Here is a 25796-nt window from a genome sequence, read left to right as displayed (position 1 = left end):
AAAGAATATGGGCTGGAGCCAACAATGGCACTAGGTTTTCGTATGAAACATTTGAATGTCGTCTTCATTAATGGAACGACAAAGGCGTTGGCGCGGGCAGCGGGGGTCAAGGGCAATGGTCTGATCGTGGGGCAACAGCCTTGCGTCAGTTATTATTAGCAAGGGGCACAATAGGCACAATTTTCCCAGAGTAGCAGTATATCCACCAGGGCTTCATTTTCCAAGACAATTTCTACGATCCGGGCTACCGCAATACCTGCCAGTGCGATAATCATCATCGGAGAGGTCCCATCGATGAATCAATTGCAACACATAAACCAGATTCGTGCACCCACAAGCTCTGATAGATGTTCTGCAGGATGACAGAATGTGGCGCCGTTAGACAAGCAATCATAAGTAGGGAAGCATGGTAGGAACACCCAAGAGATGCATGTTCCCAAACATCGGCCAATTGGGGCGTGCTAGCCTTTCGCATGCTTGGAAATAGACCGGCACAGCGATGACACCATTCAATAGCAGTGGCGGGTACTGTAGCGAAAGAAGCAACATTAATATCATAAAATGACTGCCCAAAGTGGAAGTTCAATGGTAAGCAGCCGGGACGTCGTGGATGCGGTGTGTCCTCTCGGCAAGGAAGGATGATAAGTAGCTTCTGGCTGCACGGTGTGATAGAGGCCCGTCAGGGTAGCAGTGGCGTCGACTCTGGGTAGCTTGGGTCCGTGGCCGGGGAGTACTCTACTGGCTCGACACTCACTCTTGACTTCCCAAGGCAAAGCCAACTACGATCGGGTTCCTCACACTCTTGGCCAGCCAGTGTGCAACGGCGGAAGAGCAGGGATGTGGGTTTTGGTAGACATAGCCATCCAAGCGGAACAAACTCCGGGCTGGTAACGACATCGTTTCCTTGGCGTATAAAAACCTTAGCTGCTGTTCCTGGACCCTCGATTTTCCACTATTAGTGCGAGAAGGGGCCTCAGCTATCCACCAATGTGGAGAGGTCTCTTGACATGGACGGGCATCGCAGTAAGGGTACCCAACCTACTCCGTACAACTTGATACCTATGTCCAGGAGTCTGAGAAGCAGGGATGGGGATCACCGCCATGGTCAACAACTGACGATTTGGGGACGTCATCAAAGCATAAAGAGATCGATCGTCCGTAACGGCGAATGACACAAAGACGTAACACAATGTCCGCTGAGCCCCAAAGACCCATTGACTTTTCCGCTGTGGTAAAAGCAGTGAGACACACTCTTTTTTACAAGAAACCGAGGGGAATGAAAGACACATAGGAAGTACCGGTAAATGGTACATTCGCGAATGAGGGGGCTCATTCACCACTTGCTTGTCTTTCCCTCTCCTAAAGAGAGGAGGATGCTTCCACCTATCAGCGTACATGGAAACCATTCCGAACAGACTGACCAACCAAGAGCTACGGAGCGTCGTCGGCTATGAAGATCTTTGGTGCCCCGCTGTGTAGTTTGCTCCTGTGGTGCGAATAATATGCGTGGCATGCCGAACTCCTTGCATATACACTAAGAGAGAAACGATCTGTCACGTCGTGAACAGGAATATCTCCTGAACCTATCCAACAGGGAGCCCAGCTTCGACAGCCCTTGACAAGATAGAGGGTACAATCCCCTCGATGGGCAGTGTCTTTTAAGAATGTCGCCACTGACACCGCAATCGATGGGAAGACAGACCAGCGTGGGCCCGGAACTATTATCGCGAGGCCCTTCTTCCATTGGCCTCTTGAACCCCCCCCCCCCCTTTATCAGTTGTCTTCTCTACCAGAGTCTCGAGCTGTGCGGTTCCGTTGGTCACAATATGCAACCAGGCACATAAATCCCTCCCCCTCATTGTGGGGAGACGGTCGTCCCATGCGTCGGTGACCATGGAGACTGTTCCGGGCGATAGAATGGGCAGGAGAAGGGGACTTTGCCGTCCATTGCCAACGACCGATGCCAACTATCAGTAGTCTGCCGTATTCAATGACTACATCCGAACTCCAATTTTATTTTTGTTGATCTATGAGGTGCTTCTGTTAACACGTTTCTGTTAATACGGAGGCTCTTTCTCGCAACTACTATGCATCTTGCCGTTCGTCAGGAGGAGAGTGGAAGCTGTACTTAGTGTATACGGTACTTGGATGCGGCATAACCTCATGCAGACAGGTGGGCCACTGGCAATTCATTCGGGAGGTCATGATCAATTGAGACGTCATTCCTGGCTGGATCTGGCTGTCTCCCGTTGCATTGCCTCATGTACACCTATAGCAGCCTCTATCTTCGACCCCCCGCCCACGCCTGGCTCGGGTTGTTGCTGCGGGGGCAGTAAGATAGGCCAGCCAGAACATATATAAGTCCTCTGTGGTCTGGACAGATTCCGGGCGCGTTTGTCAAAGGCTTGCTTTGCGACAAGCGACCGTTGAGAAGTTTAAGCTCGCTGGTTTAAGGCTGACTCCACCTACCGATAAGTTAAAGCACCCACTTATGGCCCCCCCCTGCATTTGGCCCACCCTAAAAACGATGCCATCACAACACCACTACTTTATTCAATTAACTATTAACAACCTCTTGATGCCATAATAATACAGCTTTTAGCCTTACTAGGTAATTCTAATGCGCTAGATTTATCTAGCTCACTTTTAGTATCGCTAGCCGTAATCTAGGCTTACTACACCTCCTTAATTGTTACAAACTTTGTATTTAGATCTAGTGTAATAGCCTTCTGTTTTCTAGTTATACTATTAGTAACTTAGGCTTCTAGAAGGCTTATTTTTTACTAGGTAGTAGCTAGTGTATATAACTACTTTTAGAAGCCTTTTTTAACCTTTCTAAAGAGCTAGCGTTATATAGTAATATTTTACTTTAGTTAGCTAAATAGTTAAAGTTAATCCTTAAGGTTTTTTACTTTTCTTAGCGTAGACTACTTTATACTAAATAGCTAACTATTTATACTATTAGTATCTTAGGCCTTATAGATATTTTTAGTAGCTAGATTAAGTAGTGTTAATAGTATTAATAATATTATTATTACCTTTTAAACTAGTAGCTTATTTATAAGTAGCTTTATTATACTAATAGGCTATAACTTAGTATATTTCTAGCTACTTTTAATATTACTTATAGTTAATTTAGCTAGGTAAGCCTTATAATAGTAAGAAATAAAGTTTTTTTTACTTATAATAGTAAAGTTAATCTACTAACTTAAATATCTTAGCTTCTTCTTATATACTACCTTAATAAGGCTAAAGACTAACTAGTTAAGTAGCTAGAGGATATAAAAGGTATATAGAGGTAAAAATAATAAATAAATATTATTAATATAGTATAGCTATATAAACTTTATTATTATATAGCTTTTATATCTATTTAGGATAAGTAGTCTAGCCTAATTAGGCTAAGAGGGCTTAGTCTAAGGGAGAAAAACCTTTTCTAACTATTTAATAGTAGTATTATTAGTAGTCTATTTATTTTTTATTACTATAAATTCCTATCTATTATATAAATTAAGATTAAGAGGGAACTACTACTACTAGACCTTCTTACCTTTATATATAACTAAGAGATAAAAAGTATTACCTTTAGTAGATATATACTTAATAATAAATACCTAGGCCCTTAATTTAGGCTACTTTTTCCTTACTATATATATTATAGCCCTACCTAGCACTAGCCTATTATTACTTTTACCCTTAAGGATACTAGTCTTATCTATATTATATCTATTAGCTAGGTTAATAGCCTAGATATAAGGTATAATAAGATATTTAAACTAGTCCCTAATAACCTTAGTAGATACCTTATTAACACGCCTTAAATTAATAGATTAACTTCTTTAGACCTTAACAGATAGGTTCCTCTTAATAAAGCTATCTACTTATCTCTTGCCTATAGGTTAGGTATCCCCTATAGTATAAAGGATACAATAGGTAAAGTCCTTAAGTTATTAATAGGTTAGTGGCAGCCTAAGGTTAGCCTAGGCAGTTACCTAAGTGGCTAGGCTGGCCTCCTAGGTAGCTAATAGTCACTAGAGGTCTTTAAAGGTAACTAATTACTATTAGTAACTATTTATATAATACTAAAGTGTTAATTATAGTACACCTTATTACTTAGAGGTAACCTAATAAGATATACTACTTATAATATTAGTAATTGCCCCCTTGACCTTATCTTTGGTATATTAGACTATAGGGTATTAAAGAAGGTATTCTGAAAAAATGAAGTGATTTGATGAAAAATTGAAAATGTTGTGATAGTTTGAATTTGGAGGTTATCTAGAAAGTCGGTGGCTGGGAGGCATTTTTGGGGTGGGCCAAATGCAGGGGGGGGCCATAAGTGGGTGCTTTGACTTATCACACAAACATCACTCGAACAAGACAGTACTGTCAAGGCTATTCATTGATCGACGGCCAAAAGAGCTAAGCCATTGGACGAAGGCAACAAACCTACCACAAGGCTCACAATCATTCGGAAGACGCCGTTTTCTACACGCCCATTTCCCAACTAAACAGGCATTCAGAGTATGTCAATGATGGGAGTACAGTCCTTCTAAGATTCCAGCATTCTGAAATTATCCTGGATTATGGGTATGATGAGCAAGCTCCCATTAGCGCCACTGCCAAAAACCATGACCCTCGGTAAGTCAAGGGTCTGCACGCGCGAGGCTTGTGAAGTATGCCGAGAAAAGAAGACAAAGGTACGTTGATGGGCGACTTCTGCAGACATCTGACGCACTTGGTCTCTTCAAAAATCATCTAACGATGTGCAGTGCGATGGTGAGAAGCCATGCTCGCGATGCAGGACTCGGGGCGAGAAATGCCGATATCAAACTCAACTCCACCAGACAAGGCGCAGCCTGCAAGCGGAATTGAAAGAAATGAAGGACGTCCAGCGTCAACGTGACGCCGTACTCAAAGCCCTTACCGCACCGGGGCAGGCCCGTGTTCTTCGCCGGCTACGAACCGGTGCTCAGCGCGAGCGTGACGCCGCACTCGAAGCCCTTGCAGCACCAGGACAGGCCCATGATGTTCTTCGCCGGTTGCAAAGCGGTGAAAAGCTTGACAGTATATACGATCATTTCGAAATGTATGGCTCGGCATCTCCCACTACCAGCCAATTGTCAGACACTTCGAACCAGCTTCAAAACATCAACGAAGAGGCATCTTTGACCCCCACTCAGATGACTATCGACTCTCCGCGGACACTAAGCCATACCAACTCGGCAGTTCCCGAGGGTCCAGAAACCAGTCATATCCATAGTGCCGTAAAAGGCCAGGACTCAGTCTCGAACTGCGCAGAAGATGAGCCAGATAGATTGGTACCACATCTGCAAACGCCTACTCTCAGCAACGCCACACTCACAAACGGCATCGATGCGCATCCTGACGCGGATCGCATGCCGGAGGTGCCCTTAGGGATGTTTATGGAACAGAACACTCCGATGATCTTTCCTAACCCTTATTGCCCTGATCGAGCCTACCCCACAGACAGTATCGGCAACATATTCTGGTGGCATTCAGACATTTCTGACCCTATGCAACCAAACTATGGTGCGCCTCCTTCCACAGATCCCTATGTAGGTCCCTACCAGCAGTTCACAGCACCCTATATCCCAAGCCAAGGGCAAGACAGTTATCCACAGCCGATCTCAACACTTCCACCCGTTCCTGACAAGTCGCCTCCAATATCCCGTTCCTCATCTCAAGAGAGGCCGCACTATAGCGCAGCTTCAAGCACCACCACCACCACGATAGGCGAAAGCCGATACCCGACCCCGCCACCCACGAAGAAACGAAAGCTCCCGACCAGAGACAACGTTTCCTCAACCACCTCTGGTACGGGAAGCCGTAGTAGAAGCAACACTTTTGTCCCGGAAGAGAAAACAGCCAACAAGAAGCCCTCGAACCAACAACACTCATCCCGCGAGCGCGAGCGTCACAGGCGGGCCTCAGCCCGCAACTGGCAGAGACAGAAGCAACAGACGGCAGAACTCGAAGCAGTGATGAAATTCGCCGAATCTCGTAACCGCGAGCTCCACCGCGAATATGCCGAAGTGTTAAGACAGGTCGTGGATGTCAAGAACGCCCTCATGGACCACGCTAAGTGCAACAATCCGGGGATAAACAGCTGGCTGCATAGCCAGGCAACCAAGTATGTAATAGGAAATGGCGCGGCAGTTGGGACAGAACAGAAGAATCATGTTGGGGAGGCAGGCAAGGGAGCGCCGATCCACACGGGAGGGTGCACAACCACCACCCGTAGGTGATTATGAGGCGATGCTATCATGCTACCGGTCAGTCATTACCGTGGAGGGTGCAACTATGGTGCGGATTTTACATGTGAAAAGGATACGGATATGTAGGTTTTCTATACTGGAACAGGATTTACTAGCAGGGAACCAGCAAGTCATTTGGCTTTTTAGAGCGAGACGTTCGGAGTCGAGGGCTTTATTAGCTAGGCTGGGAAAAGGAGCATCTGTCAAGGTGATGCACGGTCATGAATTTTACTCGATTTAAAGACAAACTTGTTGGCACACCGGATTCACGATTGTAGAGAAAACTAAATTCTCGATAGCATCCACTTCACAACTGCTGTGAACCTGATTGTCGTTTCCTGAGGATATGTAACTACCCATTACCCTACCCATACCTCTGTGTGCCTGATGGGAAATTATGGCACAGAGAGCATTGTTGCCCAAAGCCACTCCAAGGAACTGGAAGATTCATAGAGGATAACAGAGATGGGATTTTGATAGAAAGCAATAGTACCTAATGTAAGACGCCACTGTAATCCTTCCAACAGGGTCTAACCATTGATCGTCGGTGTCAGTTCCGCTCCCTATCGATCTGCAGCCCATACGTCATGAAGTAACCTCGCGATTGTTTAAAAGAGGTGTCGTGATATAAGCCGTAATTGCGCAGTGGCAATTACGGATCCGCTTTTGTCATCACAAGAGGATAAGACGGTCAATTTGCAACGGCTGGGACGTGGCAATCGTGGCGTTGGCCCTGGTGTCTTCGGCCTGTTGAACTCACGCATTCCAATAACGCCACGTGACATTTCCCATTATTGTGCAGGCTCGGCGACCTCAATAAATGTTCCGAAGATGGGGTACATCCGGTAGCCATAGGTTTCCCTCGGCCTTATCTCCGAACTTCGTTGTAGGCTATTGTAATCTGTGAGGGTGCTGAAACATCAGAGGATGATATCATCTATCATTTTCAAACAAGCCCTGATCGCTGGGTCACAGAACCTGATAGCAGTAAGCTGCAGCAAAACCTACAAAGTCCGGGGGCGGTGCACGTTCTCACATATAGTATGACGGCATATTTGCTGTAAGTGATGCTGACAGGCTAACGATCAATGGGATGGAAAACACTGCTAAGGAAATATCAAAACTGATTCCGAGAGCCCAGAATTCCCAAACCTTTGTTTTCTAGACTAGACATTTGTTGAAAATACTTTTTGATACATAAACTGATCGACCACTAACCGACAAATCCGATAGCTTTATCTGGTACATTGAAGTTATCTGGAGCATACGTCCAGGCTCAAAAACGACATATCGCAACAACAATACATAGCCAACAGAACAAGACGACGGACATCTTTCCAGCATACAATAAAACCACAGAAGGCCTTTCGTTTTTCCTTGTCTATTTAACCTCTTGAGGAATCGTTGCAGATGTGACGCTCATGTCCAATTCACATAGGTTGAACACAGCTTCTGTTAGCATCAACTTGATGGGTTGGCTGTGACATTGGTGACAAGAGAAGACATAACACTCGGTGCCGTGATTTATCTGATTCGAATTTGTTTCGGTCTCTTTGCTTGATGCCGACTACCTTTGATATTGGTCCAGAGATCTTGACGTGGTGTCTTCTGTCACTAATATCTGAATGAGCAAGGATTGCCAACAATCTTATAGTTGTGAGACAGTCTTCTTCACCCGCTGAATTCTGTGTTACTACATTGATAGTCTTCTGCGTGACACAGCGCTAGCCTGTAGAATAAGAGGAAAGCTTGTGACGTACAGTTCTGAAAACACGGCACTATCAGTTGTTGTTGTTGTTATTGTTGTATTTAACGCCGGGGACGTTCCTATTTAGGGCAAAGGGCGCCAAGGCAGAAGTATCCTAGATATGAATATACATGCAGCACATACATCCACGCCGAGATGATCCACCTGGGAGTTATTCTGGTTCTCTGCTCCGTGCTGTCAAGTGCCTATGGCCCTCCAGTGTCCTGGCTCTCTCCGAGCATACCCCCTTGCCTGCCGCCGCAGTCAGGGGGTTCTCCGTGTGCCCTGTCATACAGTGCTACTTGCACATCCTTGCCTCCATCAGGTATTTCTGGCTACCTGCATAGTGTTAATCTACCTCCGCTCCGTGCGCAGGTAGATCCTGATAGCGTAGGTCTCGGTCTTGCGTGGTGGAGGAGTAGTGGTGTTCTGGAATGTTGGTAGAGGAGGGGAGTAAGAGTTGTATCGAGTGTGCGTGGGTAGTTAGGTAAAGAATGTGTAGTGGGTAGGTGACATATATCGTACTGCATGTAAATATAAATTACGCTTAAACGCCTGGTATCCAGTTATCTTCGCTGTACCTGTATATGAAGTCATAAATGCCATAGCCCTTGTTAATCCGAACAAATGAGCTTTTCGCGTTACAATCATGTCTATCCCCATGGCTGACCATGTCCTCCCTTTCCAACCACATACTTTACTTTCGGCTACCGTTGGTCAGACGGTTCACCAACAAGCCACCAAGCGTGGCTTGCAAAGTATCCTTCTTGCTCCCGCCAGACTCTTTGCCTCCGTGCGATCCGTTGGTATTGTTGTTGAATGCCGCAATGGCCGCGGCACCAGCTGCGGCGGTTGCCATCCTTGTTCCCTTCTTTGACCATGATGTCTTCTCCTTCCTCATCCTCCAAGCCTCCGCTGCGCCAGCCACAACGGCAGCACTTGCGGCCGCCTGCAGTATAGCCGCTTTATCCGCCTCGAGATTCTGCACGCTTTTCGAGGACCCAGATGTCTTGTCCTCTCTTCGTCGGCTGGCCTTGCCATGTCCCCGCCGACGGTGCCGGTCATCCTCGCTGTCGGAGTAATCTGAGTAATCGTCATATCGACGGGTCGAAGGACGGTTGTGTCTGTAGTCCTCAGACCGGCCGCGGCTAGGACGGACAGGGCTGGGGCTGTGTCGCCTACTTCGGTGGTGCCCTGCCCCACCTGCATCGTTGGCACTGCGGGAGATGCGGCGTGACCCTCTCGGGCGATCATAGGAGCGGTCGTCGTAGTATGACTCGGCGTCGTCGTGAACGGCCGACGCCTTATGGTGGCGGTCGTTTCGCGACGGCATGATGAGGGCTCCGAATAGTTAATATGATCTACCACGTGGGAGGTACCTGAATGACGTCTGAGAAGTCCCGGAAACGGGACCACGATGACGCAGGGGCTCGATAGGCTATTGAAAAGCTGTCTTCTTTGTTGTCTAATCTAGCTGCAGGCTGTGACGCCTTGATCTTTTGCTGCAAGTCTGCTGAGGGTCCGATGAGCACGTCCGATCGGAGCTAGGTAGCAATAGGAGGGAGCTCAGGCAGGGAAATGGACGATTGTGGAACGTTGAATTTCTTGGTTTAATAGTCGGTAATCATTCAGAGAGATTCGCAAGGTGGAAAAGGAAAATTGTTGTACAGAAGAATAGAGCACTGGCAGCAAGCGGGATCCAACTTCATTATGAAAGGGCACATTCTTGCTTTCTTTTCCTGTGCGTAAGACGCTGGGAAACACCAATAACTTTGCTGGGCATTTCTTCCCTCTGGCAACCAGAACCCGACTCGGCAGTCCAAATCTTGCTTTCGGGGCTCTGTCCCCAGGGTTCCGGTTCGCTCTTAGTGGCGGTGGATGATGTAAGGTGTTTGAGACTGAACGAGCATCACTGCCGTTTCGAGCCACGGCTGGGGCGACGGGAAACGTCAATGTGATGCGCCCCGCGCCCAGTTTGCTTTACTAAGTTACTCCGCTGGGCGAAACACAACATGATGTCAGACCGATCGTGCGCAGAGAAGTCTGTCTCGGTGAGGCCCGATATTCACTTGTAAAATTCAGTTGACTTCTCGGTGAGGGCCTCGCGGGGTTGACAAGCCCAAACTCTCATGCTAACCTTCTGTTTGTGGACGCCGATAGGCTATAGCGCATAACATGATAGGCTCCCCCCGAAACTGGAGACCTTTGGGCAGCTAGACGAGACTTCAGCACCAGCAATTGGTTTACGCAAGTATAACGGGTTAGGAAGAGAGCAAAGAGGTACCTAACATCTGAAGTGAAGCTGTTCGTACCGGAAATAACTACGGAGTACTGCGCTGGGCTGTGAGCAGGACTATGTTCACGGACGCTTCTGGAGAAGTCAGGGGGTTGGGAATTTCCCCAATGCCAGGGCCTGACTACCAGACGATCGATCAGGGGACGATCGTTGGGGATTGCGACGTTAACTAAAAAATACAGGCTTGATGGACAGAGTGTGCATTTCCCCTGCATTTTTTTCTGCTCGCGCCATGCTGGTGCGAGCTCCTTGGAGGCTGGTCCAGTCGACAATCTCCCCTTAAGGCTTTGGAACGTGGCGTCTATTAGCGGCATCGACAATTGGCGTGGGAACGGGTCTTTGTTTAATTGAAAGTCGCACCAGTTCCTGCAGTAGCAAGGTCCGTTGCGCGTTGGTGCGCGTTTGCTTCGCGTAAATGACAGCGTCATAGATGAATGGTCAAGGGGAGAATGATATCACGATTGTTGACTAGGTATGGTGTTTTGAGAACAGCGTACACAGGACAAGAGCTTCGAGGCGTTTGATAGACTCTATATCTATATGAAGTCTGTTGAATTCCTGGCTGAATACTTCTTTCTCATTATTTCCCATCAGACTAGTTACTCCCTTTACTTTCTCTCGTCAGAATTCAATTCTTCGACATTAACCTTTTATCATTTCCAAAACCACAAAGATCGAAATCATCATGTCTTCCACCGATGTTCCGACTGGGGAGGTTAAGGACAACGAATATGTCTCCCGCCAGGGTGACCGTCAGCCCATCAGCGTTATCAACGACGACGCCAAGGTCGAGGATCCCATTGATGACGAGACTGCTGACTCTGACGCTCAACTTGGTTGGTTTACCTCCAATTAGAAGTTGAACAGATGCTGACTCGGTACAGAGCGTGATGAAAAAGATGCTATTGACAAGAGCAACATCTTGGATGAGCGCACTCGTGGTGCTCAGCCCGCCGGCGATTACCGTGAGCCCGGTGATACCGAAGGTCTTGAGGACAGTCGCCTTGAGTAGATTGGAAAGAAACTTGAACTTGTAGTCAAGCGGTACCACCATATTAATATTACCATCTCATCCTTGTTTGATCCAATCATCATCACAAGTGAAAGTTGAATCAATTGTGCCATCCTGAGTCCAACCGGCAACATACTGCAGTGCTTGCGAGGACCTTGAATTACGAAAGAATTGAATTTGAAATTTAACCTGGTATTAATAAGTTGCTGTTAAGTTACTACGTAGGTATATGCGTGAAATGGAAGTAACCGCGTGAATGGGCGGCACTACCTGATATCTTGCAGCATGGTATATAGCTGATGATGCCGGACGGTGTAGTGCTTAATCAATAGGTCCAGAACGCCCATGCTTGGTGCTTACTTTGCGGTATCGGATAACCTCGTGACCCTCCTGATCATAAGTCCTTTCGGCCACGACCTTATAACCACCGATGGCAGGCAAGAGCTTGGTCCAGAACCCCCAGTAGACAACACCCAATAGAAGCACACCGATAACCACGATGGGGAAGACATAGTACGGGTAGCCATCGGCGGTCCAGGAGGTTGTGGGAGGGATGAACGGAACAATGCATAAGAAGAGGTTGGCGAGAACATAGATCACCGTGATGGGAAAGTAAGTATGCCAAGGTGAAGTCCAGTTCTCCTTCTTGTTCCACTGCAGGTAGAGAAGACCGCTATCATTTATGTTAGCCATAGCGTGAGACTGGGAAGCCGATAAGGTGGGAGACATACATGCCGACAAAAGCGTTGATCCAAGCACCACCTTGCGTGTACATATCAGTTATGAAGTTGTAGGCCGGACCAGCTGGTGGAGCAACAAGGACGATAACGGTAACAATCCAGTGGAGGAAAAGCTGAGCAATAGTTTAGCACAGGCGACTCGGCATAGCTGGCGTCAGTGCACAAGGGGAATATACCGCAGCAGCAGGGGCATTAAACGGCTTATTCGACGCCCAGAATCGACTGAAGGGCAACAGGCCTTCTTTAGCCAGCTCCTGGTTGAGGCGAGCGTGAGCGAAACTGACGGCAAGCACGTTGCCCAAGTTGCTAATAGCAACGAACGCTGGTAGGGCTCGGGCAGCAGCACTGTTGCCAAAGACATTGCGGAAGAAAACACCGGCAACGATGACCTCGGAAGTGGCGAGCTCGGTCTTGGGAATGGCAGCAAAGTAGGCGACTGTTTTTTTCGTTAGAAGATTGAAAAGCTTGGTCCCTTACTCGGGCTGGTATTCTTACCGTTGGCGAGAACGTAGAGAATGGTCACGCCACCAATTGCTATGGGAGCGGCAATGGCCAAAGTCTTGCGCGGGTTTTTGAGCTCCCCAACGACGTAGTTGGCGTTCTCCCACCCCTTGTAGCTGTAAACAATACGAAGCAGGGCAGTTGCATAGCCGTAGGCGCCGCCGTTGCCGTACCCCTCTCCGTCCTCGATGCGGAACGCGTTGTCAAAGTTGTGAGGGTCCGGCACACGACGACGGCCGGCGAGAGCGGCGAACCCAGAGAAGACAATGAAAAGCAAGACGACAACCTTGAAAACGCCCAGAACATTGAACAGACGAATGCCCCACTTGGGCGTGATGGCGTGAATGCCCACAGCGAATGTAGCACCAGCGATACCGATGCCGCGAGCGACCCATCCATCTGGCGAGCTTGAGCCGGACGCAAAGAGGACGTATCGGCCAAAGGCAAGGGAATTCCCGGACGAGAAGCCGAGAAGAACCATTTGCGAAGCTAGGACACAGGACGCAAGGTACTTGGGGTGTCTGTAGGCGCGCTCGAGGTAGTTCTTCTCGCCGCCGGAGCGGGGGATCGCTAGGCCGAATTCGAGGAAGACGCTCATGCCGCAAAAGGTGAGGATGCCGCCAATGACCCAGAGCATGAGCGCGACGCCCACGGAGCCGGTAGACTGGAAGATGCCAGAGGGCGTGGAGAAGACTGGTTTGGGACTGTGAGTACGTGTACGTGTCGCGGAGCTTCACCGCTGGGCCGCCCGTCATGGACTCACTTCCGGTACCAATCATCTTGTTTAGAATCAGGAAAACGGCGCCCGTGATGCCGATCTTGCGCGACTCATCGAACGCGTATGTCTCCTGTTGCTTCACGACACCAACTTCCTCCGCTGAAACGTTGGTCTGCGCGACGTGACGTTCTTCCCCGCCATGGTGATGGTGTTTGAGTGGTAAACTCATCGTTGGCGTGTTCGTGCGTTGAGGAGCACCGCCAACCAGAACTTCCTTCAACAGCGAGATAGCAGACCGGAGCTTCGTGCTAAGACGGGATGATCTGTGGGCAGACAGTCTCCCATGGTGGACTGCAAGGAGCTATATATGTGCGCCCTGCAGATGAGCTCCTTGTCGCGTTGCAACCTGAGCAGGAGTAAGAAAACATCAATGGTGAACAGGTGATCGTCCCTTGCAAGCAATGCTTGAAAAGGGCCCGCACGTCATCGCGATGCAACGTCACGCAAGGCTCGAACAGTGAACCGACTGGCTGGCCAGTAATACGAGGATGAGATTCCCATGCGCCAGAGACATGCGGTCGGGGGAATGAGAGATGAAAAGCGACAGTCATCGACAAAACTTACGACCTTTGGCGAGCCAGACGTAGGGGGTACCACACAATAGCCTCTTCGGTCTAGTATGCGCTGTCACCCTCTCCCCCCACCAGACCAAGCCTAAAATGCTTGTGGCGAGGTTCCAGAAGAAATCTTTCACTTCCACAGGCGGCTGACAATAAGCGACGACGGGTAGGCCGCTGAGGGTGTAAGAGCAGTTGCCCGGCTGCCTCTTGAGGCTAACTCGGCATAAAGGCAGGCGTCCAGTGACAGTGCTGAGTTGTTTTCGGAAGGCTGGGATAGGTGAGACAGACGCCGCCGCCAAGGAGGACGTAAGCATCTAGGCTGTCTCGGCGCAGTGAGAGCGCCCGAGGACCGAGTCAACTCTTCCAGTCACGGAAGGTTGCTAAAAGGCTCTGAAGGTGACCCATATCTAAACTATCTTGGCGTTCCCTTCAGTGTTGGAGTTCAGAGTGTGCAGTTGGAGTGTTCCGGGGAACCTGGGGGAGGGGGACCCCAGGACCGTTGTGGAGCGGCGTGGGAGAGGCTGGGAGGGACTGCAGCGCCAAGAAGGCCGGGTGAAAACAAGCAGAGACCAAATGGGCATTCGTTGATGGCGTGCTTGCGGGGTTGGAATGGCGACAGAGGCTGCACTTGGATGTGCCAATGGTTCGCTGAGGAAGTTCCCCTCGATGAAATGTCTGATCGAGGTATAAGGTCTGCCATCTTTCCTTGGGTCGTTGCAAGTCTTCGTATCCACGTGCACCAGAAATGTCGATTGTCAACCTTGGGTATTATTTCAGCTTAAGATGCCCTGCTTACTTGAGATGCATGTGCACGAAAGTCTACTAGGGATGAAGTTGGAACCGAAAATTAGCTCATGAATATCGTTTGAAAAAGCAAGCGAAGAAATGACGACCCATAACTCCACGCATACTCTATGTGAACATCTGATCACTCATGTGGCTATCATTATTGAGCTACGCCTCATCATAATCCCATCGTCTTCAAAAGTTACATTTGCAGCACTGCGACGGAACATGTTCTGGTGGCCCATATCCAAAGTAGGATCCTCACCCATCCGCTCATCTGTAGTGTGTTCATCACCTGTGTCCCAAATAGTATATCGTACTGAAGTCTCGAGTGTAAATGTTGATCTGGGAGCGTTGAGTGTTGAGGGTTCGTTGTGGGCATTGGTTGAAGTCCGGTCATCTTCGCTCAGTATGAGAGTCAAAGGTCCTTCGCTCGGATAAAGATCTCCGATGTCATCAAAGATGTCCATGATGTGGGTGAAATAGGTGATCCTAAGATCACTGTGGTTGCCTCCATAACAGTTTCGACCCCATATCTGGCCAAGGACGCACTCGGTTTCTTCGTGAACCACAGCGGCTCCCGAGTCTCCAGGCATTCCTGGGCCTCCACAGACCCAATCAAAGGTCGGACCAATGTTAGCTTGTTCAAGATACCATTCCCTGGTTGGCTCCGTGGGCAGCTTGCGGACCTCAGCTGGTGTCTCACACACCACGGCATATCTAAATCCGCTACTCCGGCCAGTTGTCTTGATGATTTGTAACTGAGGATTTTCTGTAAACTGGCCTCTCATTGGATCCGAAACGGCATCGACCTCTATCCCGGGCGGAGCATATCGTAGCCGATTCTGCAGCCACTCATGTCTATTCGCAATGCAAAAGGCCCAATCCGTGACAACGTTCATTGTCGCTTTCTTATCATGCGGAATTGCGGTTGCAAACAGTCTGAGAGACTTGGATGGACGATAAGTCTTGAACATGGGCCCTGAGAATGCATGAAGCTTTGCAATTCTTTTCGGACTCTCGTTTTTTGGGCAGTCTATAGGCGCTGGGTGCACCAAATGGTGGTCGAGGACACCAGAATCCGTATCAAGAGTTGCCCAGTCTTGAATCCCCTCGAAGAGATGCCAGTTGATAAGCCATCCTCGATTGTTGCCGAGCTTCACCGCAGGGCCAATAGTCGCGGCGCCATCTATCCCTTCGACGCCAATAGAGTCGCCACATAACTGTACCGAGTGCTTGAACGGGTTTTTCGGCTTGGCCCATTGATCTTCCGAATCCTGGCTAAGGCGGTTGGTATCGGCGGTACGACTGACGCTCCCAACAAGAAAATGTATTTCGACCATGAGCTGCGGTGCATGCTCAAAACATGGTAAGACCTTGCTCTTGACCTCTTGATGAACATGGTTGGAAAGGATTCTAGACGTCATGACCTCAACGAGTCTTGTGCTCGAGTTGTAGTTGAACTGGATCGTGATGCTGTAGTCGCCGTTATAGTTGTCGTTCAGGGTCTTGCGTAAGTGCGGCAATCCTTCAGATTCCCATATTTCATTAAATTCTTTGGAGGTAGCAGCTCTTTTTTTTAGCCCCCCGCGCAAGACCTCAACATTCGATGCGCCCCTGGGAATAGTACGAATCTCCGCCGTCGGAGCTGGAGATTGGGATGGCGCTTTCATCGACGCACTTCCTCGGAACGGCAAAGGTGCCGGCCGCTCATTTTCTGTGTTGCCGGAGGATATTGGTGGCATGGAATTGTGTTTCAATGGCTCCATTGGTGCTTTGGAGCGTGGTGGTGATAACAACGATTGCGATAAATCTGTATGCCGGCGGCGTAATAGGGTGTCTTTAATCTTCGATGCTGCGAAGCTCAGCGAATTGCCCGCACTACTCAGAGTGCTGCTCCAAGTCGCAGCTTTCGCATAGGATCGTCTTCTGTTCGGAAGCGGCGTGGCTGAATCGCCTTCGTCCACGCGTTCCGGACCCGATGAGGCTCGCCCCGGGCGCGGCTGTGCAAGGTTCTCCGGAAGTATGGCAAATGGTCCGAAAGGTAGACACTGCCGGAATTGCCACTCTTTGCCCGCATATTTTGCTTGAGGGTAGGCTCTAATTTTCTTGGGCTTGGAAGTTTTCCGCTCCCTTATACGCCGGAGGTCAGTCACTAATACTGCTTACACTAACCACCAGTCGACTCACTTCTTTTTAGCCCCTTTCTTGGCTTTCTTGGTCTTAGGCCTCCGCTCGCGTCGCTGGCCATCTTTGCCACGTCGTTTGGGTATAAAGGCATCTTTGACTGACCCGACATCTTTCCATGACTTGGGCAAATGCATTTCAGGCCGTGTTGCAGGATGTAGGTTGCGGTGTTGCGGGCGTGGAACCCACGTAGGAAGAGACCTCGAGAACAAGCCCAGTATCAAAAGTTGCCGACTGGAGTTCAATGCCCATGAACTGACGATTTGGTCCTATGCGCAACATGATGAACTAAAATACCCCAGTTCAGCTCAGCCTGATCTATTTGAGGCTGCTGTTGTATCACCGAAAACCACATTGCCAAGCCCTGGCTGCCTCGCGCTGGGGCTGTGCCTGGTGAGAAATGAATGTGGAAAAAGGGTTCCAGCAGTTCCGGTAGTAGCCTAACTTCTCCCCCTGGCGGCGGGGAAGGACGCCCTGCGTGCGCCAAAATCGCCAGCTGAAGTACACTGATGTCAATGTTTTGGGCACGCGTCATTTGCATTTCGAGGTAGGCTACGAGTTTTCTTGACCAACAGTATGAGTATGGGGTTTGATTGGGCCATAAGAAGGTGCCAAGTATGCGGATTTAGGTAGATGTTGGAGGCCACCTGCAACCGTGTGTAGTACTTCCGCAAAGAATAAGAGCCTCCGCGCAAAGAACAATGCTTATTACCGAAGCTAATTATGGTGGTTCTATCTTCTTTATGCTAGAGTCTTTCCTATATATCAGGGATATTGAACTAGTTCCGGACTATAAATACAGGCTCTGGTTACTTAACACTTACACGAGGCTTTAGACCAGCAATGCCATATTACGGCAGGCCGCTAAGATGCCCGCTTCCCCACCTAATAATAACAAAACATAATAATGCACATGCAGATAAGCTAAGTCCTGCAGTTGGCGCAGCTGAACATCGCTCATCCACATTTTGGGGGGAACCGGTGTAGAATTCATTGGCTGGGCAGAAATAAAGGACTCAACCCCGCTTCCATGTATTTGAGGGAACCAAAACATAACTTCGAGAACAAAAGTACATTTTCGAGTTGCTCAAGTTGCAGTCGCTGCCCAGTATGGAGTGCTCCATCTGCTTCAACCTCGGTGCGCGGGAGGTCGAGGGTCAACTGTTAAACCGGAACCGGCGCTTGGTCAAATTCATCCAGCTAGGCGACTTGAAGCAGTCCGCAGGATTGGAACGGTGCCAGGAGTGCAAGCTGCTGTGGGAAGCGCTAATACTTCTGCGCAAGAGCGACTTCACCGAGTCTGAACTCGCTGGATACATCCAGTTGCAGTTCGCACCAAATAGCCCGCTGCTGCTACATGGCCCATTGTCTCTTGACATCTTTTCCCGAGAGAGTACTGAATTGCCCCGGCTGTTGATAGGTGAGCGATTGCTAACATTTGATAGGCGACAGCGGTCCTCGTCATCCGACCATAGGCCCAGCCAAAGAGGTCGAGAGCCACTCGTCTGCGCCATCCTGTCTCGCTCTGGCTTCCTCGTGGCTTCAAGATTGCCTTGCAAACCACCCAGCATGCAAACAAGCATCGAATCAGAATCTCCCAACTCGCGTGATTGATGTTGGTGCTGCTGGACTCCGCGAGCCATTTCTAGTCGAAACACATGGCGCTTCTGGGGCATATGTGGCGCTGAGCTACTGTTGGGGGGATCCATCTGTCCATCACGTTCTGAAAACAACACACAACAACTTTATGGCTCATAAAACCTCCATTCCCCACGAAGACATGCCTGCCACATTGCGTGACGCCGTTACTATCACCCGTCATCTCGGCATTCGATACCTCTGGGTAGATGCCCTTTGCATCATACAAGGAGACCCCGACGACTGGGCGAGAGAGGCAGGACGAATGTGTGAAGTCTACTCCAACGCTGCGGTAACCATATCCGCGGACCATGCAGACGGGAATTCTGTCGGGATTTTCGCTCCGCAGGCATTTGGAATCCCGCCTCAGCAGCTTGAGCTCAATGGACGACCAGTCTATGTTAGAGACAGCTTGAAAAGAAAGCACAACGACGTTACCATATTGTTGAGGACGATTGAGATGGAAGGCAGCCATGCCGAGCCCATTAACAAACGCGCGTGGACACTGCAGGAAGCAGTCTTGTCTAACAGAACACTTCACTACACCTCGAACGAGCTTGTCTGGGAATGCAACACCTTTCGTCTCTGTACCTGCCGCCGAGAGGACCCCGTAGAGCTGGATATGGAATCCTTGCGATGTATTCGCTCGCCAGCTTTGTTTCGAGAGATGTCAACAAGCAGAGCATACCTCCAGTGGCGACAGATCGTGCAGCTGTTCACGGAGCGTTCCATCAGCTACGACGAAGACCGACTCCCGGCGTTATCTGGCATGGCTAAACAATTCGGTTTGATGTACGAAGCTGCGAACGGGAAAAAGGACCGATACCTCGCGGGGCTATGGGAGGGAGACCTAGCAACGCAGCTGATGTGGACATCGGAAGATGATTACTGGCGCAACCCTGAGATCCAGTACCGGCGACCGAAAAAATGGCGAGCGCCGAGCTGGAGTTGGGCGGCGGTTGAGGGACCGGTATTGTTCCATCCGATGTCGCATTTCAAGCAGGACGTTGAGGTGTTGGAGATACATGTCGAAGCTTTGACCCAGGCCGATATATTCGGCCAGGTTCGGGAAGATGCGAAGCTGGTAATCCGCGGGAGCCTTGTTCATGGGCTTAAGATCACGTCTCATACCGCCAAGCCTGGAGATTCGTTCATGGGATATGTGGCCGGGGTCAGGTATGAGATTGTAGATACACAGGGAATGGGCCACACGGTCATCTGGGACGATGCATCTTCAGTCCCTGCTGTCAACAACACTGAGGAGTATACTTGCTTGTTCATCGGAAAGACGTCAAACAAGGGTGATACACACCCTTATCTCGGTTTTCTGGTTCTCAAGAGGTTAAGCCAGGATGTAAATGTATTTAGGCGGGTTGCCGTGTCGTTACGCAGTAGTTGGATGGATACAAAGGAAGAGGTAGGCTTGTTCAAAAGTGCAAAAAGAGAAGTTGTCACTCTTCTTTGAACGTCTAATAAAATCCACTCATGTCGCTACGTTTAGATACCAGTGGCAGGCTTTAGGAAATATTCTTGAGGGTTGACCGGCGTCACCTCGTCCTGCAGCAACAACTTGAACAGGCCCCTGGACGTGAACCTCAAGGGTATTTAGGTCGTCAGCAATCTAGCCATGCGCAGTTTTGGGCCTCAGTCTCGAAGATTGCCACTTTGTACGATCTATTGGGAAACGCTTGCGTGGAGCCAAAATATAGAAAACGAAACTAGCTGAAGACTGTTTAAACAGTAAGGGTATCATGATGTTAATCTGCGTGTTACGCTGTTAGTGTTGTAGATAAACTGTAGGCGATGTTGATAGATGAGAAATAACTATAAGAAGGATGATACGTTAAAGAAAACCAAACAGAATAGAACCGAGAAGGCAAGTCCATTCCACCAGCAGGGGAGACAATAGAAATAGCATGACTTCAATATTGCAGAGCTTGTGTAGTTGTTACTTGCACGGAAAGTCGCCAGGTTACTTATGTATGCGCGACAATACTAAGCTGCTAATATTGAGTCCAAGGTGGCACTCAGTAAGGACGCGCAGGCACACAATATTGGCCATGCACGGCCATAAAAAGATACGGAAAGTATCACTCCCTATACGGATATTGAATACAACATATAAGGCTTGGAAAGAAATACCATAGAGGTATGATGTCTACCTCTTGTAAATTCATAATCCACCCGCTTGTAGCATGGCCAGTATCATCATAAACTTGGGAACTTTGACGTGCATAGGACAGAGGGTCTTGGACGCAAGAACACAAACGTACATTTCAGACCATGCATTCCGAGAAGCGGTGGCCGTCTGCTTCGGGCGCGTCATGAGCCCTTGAGCAGAAAATCTACCACTACGCTGAATTGCGTGTTAAAATCAACGGGTTTCGGCGCTGTACTCACCCCGCTCTCCCCTCAGCAATGGTTCTGTTTGAACATGGTATCAAAATATGTCAGTTGACATGTTGTGTAAGTTCGGCCCAACATGCCCAATCGTGCGATCTGAAAGGCTAGACCCCTTTGGCCCCTTCTCTAAGCGCCTGATAATGCACATGTTCTTCGATCATTATATTGTTTGCTAGATGCTGATCCACACTGTCAGGGCGTCTGGGCCAAATCAAGGGTGAGGGTTGATGTGCGTTTATCTGAGAAGCCCCCCACGTGCAAGTCCATGTTTGCCCATGGCGTGCCGGGCCGCAAACATCCCAATAAGCCGGATCGCGGAAGACCGTTGTTGGGGGGCGTTTTGATCGCCGATAGCCTCTTGACGTTGGGGAGTCTCATATCTCGATTTGCACATCTCCTCGTACCGACGAGTTGGTTTGGCTTTCTTGGCTACTTAATGGAATGCTTAGGGTTGATCTCCCCCACGCCGGTAAGTGTACCCATTGTCCATCTCTCACTGGGGGAACGGGCTTGTTCCCAGGCCACTTCCGGACAAACACTGACGCAGTGCGGGGGCCAACAGGACGGGGGGGTCGAGGGACGACGGGGCGAGCAGAACAAAGAAAAGGCGGCGTGACGATGTGGTCAGTGGCTGCGGCACGGCCATCCTTGACTGCGCTGCGGGCTGGATACGCAGTCGTCCCCATGTGCAGTAACCTTTCTCTTGGCGTTCGATGGACTGGGGCAACGGGCCAATAGGCCACCGACTCCATCCAACAGACAGACGGATGTTACCTTATCTCGTTGAGGGATGGGGGGGAGGGGAGGGATATGCACCAACACCACCAGCACCAGCAAAGCCAGCACTACAAGCAGCACCGCCAAAAAGGAGAAGAGGGAACAAACGCTCAGGCTTAGTCATTTCGGTCCTATTGTTGGAACATCGTTTGCTCTCTCTCTTTCTGGGTGCGTTCCCCACCTGTGGCCGTGTCAATTTCAACCTCGATCCGCCCATGTTTCTCATCTCGTTCACGAAATTCTCCCACTCAAAGTTTGTCCAGATTTTCCTCCCCCTCGTTTCATGACGGCGTTGCCACTCCCAAATCCAAGGTTGCACACAAGACGCTGCTTGGGTTCTTCTCGCCCCCGTCATATTGTGCGTGTGTTCTTGGGAAACCCCATCCCACGCGTTGCAACGTACGCACCCATCTGTTCATCGGAGCTTTTTGTTGTCTCTCCTCCTTTGCCGCTCGTTCCCTCCATACGAACCAGTGGATCTGCGTCTCAGTCGACCAGGGAGGCAGATCGGGGCGAACCCCTCACTGTGGCTCGGACAGTAAGGATAAGTCACCAACGAAGCTTGTCCCTCCCGCTGTGTGAGATATACCGATCTCTCCCCCACCCTACGCCCACGCCTCTACCTCACGTGCGTTTGTGTACCGGATGGGAGCCCCGTGACCCGGTTCGACGCGGCCAACGCTCGCTCGAATCATGGGCGGGAATCAGGACGAGCAGCACCGCCAACTGAACGCAGACGGGCGGCGGCGCAGCGAGCCGACCCTCAAGCGTCGTCGCATCACAAAGGCTTGTGACTTTTGTCATCGTAGAGGGAGGAAATGCAAGCCCGTGCCAGAGGGGAGCGGGGTCGTAGCGGGCAACGCGAGCCCCGGCGGCACCCTCAGCTGTCTGACTTGCATCGAACACGGCGCGACCTGCACCTGGAACCGCGTGGCGGCCAAGAGAGGCGTCAAGTCCAAGACGTCGCCATCTTCTTCGGCAAACAACAAGCAGAGCCAATCATGCGACGACGGCGAAGCTTGCGGGTGGTTCTACGATGAGAGCCGCCACGGAAGCCGAAGCCTTGTCTCACGTCTCGTCTCCATATTTTTTGACACAGTGTACCCCGTGTGCGTCCAATCTCATCTCGCACGCCGATATACCCCTTGGCAGCTGCTGCGTTCCGTTCGTGAGACATTGGGATAAGCTGACAATTGCATGCAGCTTCCCCTTCTTCGACGAGGTCTCCCTTATAAGAGAATGGGAGAACACCAGCTTGTCGGCGACCCGGGCCTCGTTTGCCCGCCTCATGGCCATCTGCGCCCTGAGCTCATGTCACGTCCGGGACGGTGCCGTCTTCAACCCGGCCGTGCCGGCGCCACTCCGCCCCGAGCACCACCAGGCCTACATGGAGGACGCCCAAAAGGCCATCCCGGAAACCAACCGCGAAATCGGGAGCTTTGACGTCTTTGACTATCTCCAGGTCCTCGGCACCTTGTCCCTGGCTGCAACGCAGCTCAAGGACGACCCTCTCTTCCATGAATGCATGGGTCGCTATCACACCCTCGTGGCCCAGCACACATTTCAATTCGAGGCTCGCTGGCCCTCGCATCTCACCTACCCGGAGAAGCATGTGCGGCGCCAGTTCTTCTGGTCCATGTACCGCCTGGAAGTCCATGCGGCCCTCATTGACGGCCACGTCGTACGCTGTCCGGAACTGCAGTGCGCCGTCGCGTACCCGCAGCAAGTCGACGGCTTGGCCGGCATCATCGACGCTTCGGGACAGACGGAGAAGACGAGATTCCGCCACGGCAGCTGGCTGACCGGCTGGAACTACATTACCGACCTGTACCGCGTGCTGGAGCACGTCATCGTGCGGATGCGCAAGGACCGGCTCAAGGCTCTGGACAGGGGCCCGATCGAACACGAGCCGCTGATGCCCCCGATTGACAAGCTGCTAGAGAAGGTCCTGGAGAAGAAGGGCAACCTACCGCCGTACGCGACACTTGCCTTCCCCGCATCCCACGATGTCGAAGCAAACTTGTGTGGTTTTCAGGTCGCCAACATTGCTTGCACCTTTCAGGTGAGCGTGTTTCCCCTGGCTGCAGATGCAAGGGGGGGGGGGGGGCTCTGACTGATCTTTTCACAGCTACTTCGCATGGCCGCGTTTGCTTGCCACAACAAATTCGAAGAGGCTTGCGAGGCCGCTCTGGAGTTGATACAAGAAATCACTTCCGTGCCTGTGGAATACTTGCGCGCAATAGGTTATCCCATGGTACGGCCGTCCCTTTATCTCTGAACTGATCACCGGGCTAAACTGAGTTCCAGCTCCAAGAATTGGCCGGCGTTGCTCACCTACTGAGCAGCTTCATCACACGGCAGTTATTTAACTGGCAGTATTACAAGCTCCGCGAAGTCATGTAGGTTGATCATTTCCTCATGCCACGCCGTGGTCCTCGAGAGATCCGAGGCTGAAATATCCTAGGACCTCCATGGCGACTTTCCTCCAGAGCCTTGCCCCTTCGCTCCCCTCAGCCAGCCAAGCCGGAGCAAGGATCTTTCAGTATATCCATAAACTAGAGGAGATACTCGTACGCCAGAGTCAGTCGACCATGGCATTGGCCCCGCTGGTGGCCCATCCTCAGTCGGATGTTGCTGTCGAGGCACGACCGACGAGTATGATGCCGCAGGAGCAGCCGCATCTTCCTCCTCAACAGAGCTTGCTCGAGCAGTACGCGTTACCCAACACTGCATTTTACAACTTTCAAACGGACTTTATCGGAAACATGTGGACAAACGCATTCAACGACTCTGCGGATATTGACTGGGCCAGCGCCATCGAAAGCTGGGGGACAACCTAGCCGTGGCCGGTTCATGCTTTACGGTGTACCCGTGCACGAATTTATGCAATCTATATACATGGATGTGTATATGTGCTTCTCGTAACTATTGTAATCAAACCATACAGCCTGACAGGCTTTCTCTCAGGGGACCTGCGCAGCGCCACTCGTTAATTGTGTACTGTGAATCGTGCATATGCACTTGCTGTCGTCTATGCACCGAGGTGCCGTTTCCATAATGACCGTCTCCTCAGCCAGCCGTGACAATATGCGAATCCCTGCCCGGACCCCGTCAACCGTTCTGATCCCAGGTGGTAGGGCTGCCAGGATGTCTTCTTCCAGCGCCGTCATGCCGGCGCATCCGAGGATGATGCTCTGCGCCCCCTTGTCTATCAACGCCTTCGAGAACGTGGCTATCCGGTTGATGACTACCTCCCGGTCCAGGATTTCCAGCTCAAGCGGGCCGATCCCGGTCGCCGCGACGCCCGCAGAGTTCCTACGGAACCCGAGTTCGCTCACTGAGTCGGTCAGCGGCCTTTCCCAAGCCCAGGCCGTGGTCACGATGCCGAATTTCCCGCCGTGTTGCGTTGCCTCTTGGAGGGCGGCTTGAAATATGCCCGTGACGGGGATAGTGACCCGTTTTCTGAGGGCGCTCACGAGAGGGTGGTTCGAGAAACAGCAAATGAGGACGCCGTCGAGGGTGTGAGAGCTGATGTAATCGACGGTCCGAGGAAGCACGGCCCTCGTCGACTCGAATGCTTGCGTTTCGTTCTCTATACATGGCGGACAGCCCAAGAGGCCACGGCCGTCAATGAATGATATATCAAGCCCAGGCCTTGGCTTGTATATGCGGACGAGGTCCTCTGTCATGCCAGTGGTGGATATTGGGACTATACATAGCAGTCTTATAGTGCGGTTCAAAGAACCCATCGTGAAAATGAAATACGAGAGAAGCTCCACCTCATCATAGATGGCCGACACAAGGACTCACCAAGGGGAAAATGCCTTGACGTTTATGCTCTGAGAAATGGAACAGGCAACGACTAACCCGAACCACTGGATTTTCAGCAGCTATTCAACAGCTGACGCGCTTAAGGGCGAGACCAACTGGTGGCTTATTTTAACAGCTCAGCCGCCGGATTCCCCTCCCGCCGCGTGTCCCGGACCAATCAACCCGAAAATGGCGCCAACGACAAGTCGTCCGCGCCGGCACTTGCGATGCAAAAATCATACGATTGTAGGGAGGGGGGGGGGGGGGGGGGGGGGGGGGAGGT

General features: G+C 50.6%; 9 protein-coding genes across 9 annotated transcripts; 5 read left to right on the top strand and 4 right to left on the bottom strand.

Annotated features, from left to right (window-relative positions):
• Positions 1-4880: 4880 nt before the first annotated feature.
• GLRG_05503 (uncharacterized protein) lies at positions 4881-6620 on the top strand (the record flags this gene model as incomplete). Its single annotated transcript, XM_008096188.1, has 2 exons — positions 4881-6154; positions 6578-6620. The coding sequence occupies 2 exons, from the start codon at positions 4881-4883 to the stop codon at positions 6618-6620; spliced, it is 1317 nt and encodes a 438-aa protein (XP_008094379.1).
• Positions 6621-8722: 2102 nt separating this feature from the next.
• GLRG_05502 (uncharacterized protein) lies at positions 8723-9358 on the bottom strand (the record flags this gene model as incomplete). The annotated part of the gene is made up of 1 exon (XM_008096187.1): positions 8723-9358. One exon carries the CDS (start codon positions 9356-9358, stop codon positions 8723-8725), a length of 636 nt encoding a protein of 211 aa, XP_008094378.1.
• Positions 9359-11006: 1648 nt separating this feature from the next.
• On the top strand, positions 11007-11333 carry GLRG_05501 (uncharacterized protein; the record flags this gene model as incomplete). The annotated part of the gene is made up of 2 exons (XM_008096186.1): positions 11007-11157; positions 11206-11333. 2 exons carry the CDS (start codon positions 11007-11009, stop codon positions 11331-11333), a joined length of 279 nt encoding a protein of 92 aa, XP_008094377.1.
• A 321-nt stretch (positions 11334-11654) lies between these two features.
• Positions 11655-13521, bottom strand: GLRG_05500 (amino acid permease; the record flags this gene model as incomplete). Its single annotated transcript, XM_008096185.1, has 5 exons — positions 11655-12006; positions 12065-12186; positions 12250-12509; positions 12569-13267; positions 13338-13521. The coding sequence occupies 5 exons, from the start codon at positions 13519-13521 to the stop codon at positions 11655-11657; spliced, it is 1617 nt and encodes a 538-aa protein (XP_008094376.1).
• Positions 13522-14844: 1323 nt separating this feature from the next.
• Positions 14845-16443, bottom strand: GLRG_05499 (uncharacterized protein; the record flags this gene model as incomplete). The annotated part of the gene is made up of 1 exon (XM_008096184.1): positions 14845-16443. One exon carries the CDS (start codon positions 16441-16443, stop codon positions 14845-14847), a length of 1599 nt encoding a protein of 532 aa, XP_008094375.1.
• Positions 16444-17995: 1552 nt separating this feature from the next.
• On the top strand, positions 17996-19988 carry GLRG_05498 (heterokaryon incompatibility protein; the record flags this gene model as incomplete). The annotated part of the gene is made up of 2 exons (XM_008096183.1): positions 17996-18278; positions 18331-19988. 2 exons carry the CDS (start codon positions 17996-17998, stop codon positions 19986-19988), a joined length of 1941 nt encoding a protein of 646 aa, XP_008094374.1.
• A 2408-nt stretch (positions 19989-22396) lies between these two features.
• Positions 22397-24106, top strand: GLRG_05497 (uncharacterized protein; the record flags this gene model as incomplete). Its single annotated transcript, XM_008096182.1, has 4 exons — positions 22397-22812; positions 22907-23765; positions 23832-23957; positions 24011-24106. 4 exons carry the CDS (start codon positions 22397-22399, stop codon positions 24104-24106), a joined length of 1497 nt encoding a protein of 498 aa, XP_008094373.1.
• A 68-nt stretch (positions 24107-24174) lies between these two features.
• GLRG_05496 (uncharacterized protein) lies at positions 24175-24543 on the top strand (the record flags this gene model as incomplete). The annotated part of the gene is made up of 1 exon (XM_008096181.1): positions 24175-24543. One exon carries the CDS (start codon positions 24175-24177, stop codon positions 24541-24543), a length of 369 nt encoding a protein of 122 aa, XP_008094372.1.
• Positions 24544-24666: 123 nt separating this feature from the next.
• On the bottom strand, positions 24667-25452 carry GLRG_05495 (Asp/Glu/Hydantoin racemase; the record flags this gene model as incomplete). Its single annotated transcript, XM_008096180.1, has 1 exon — positions 24667-25452. The coding sequence occupies one exon, from the start codon at positions 25450-25452 to the stop codon at positions 24667-24669; it is 786 nt and encodes a 261-aa protein (XP_008094371.1).
• Positions 25453-25796: the final 344 nt, after the last annotated feature.

This window comes from Colletotrichum graminicola, assembly GCF_000149035.1.
Source record: "Colletotrichum graminicola M1.001 genomic scaffold supercont1.19, whole genome shotgun sequence".
NCBI classification, from domain to species: domain Eukaryota; kingdom Fungi; phylum Ascomycota; class Sordariomycetes; order Glomerellales; family Glomerellaceae; genus Colletotrichum; species Colletotrichum graminicola.
This window is presented reverse-complemented; position numbering and strand designations above follow the sequence as displayed.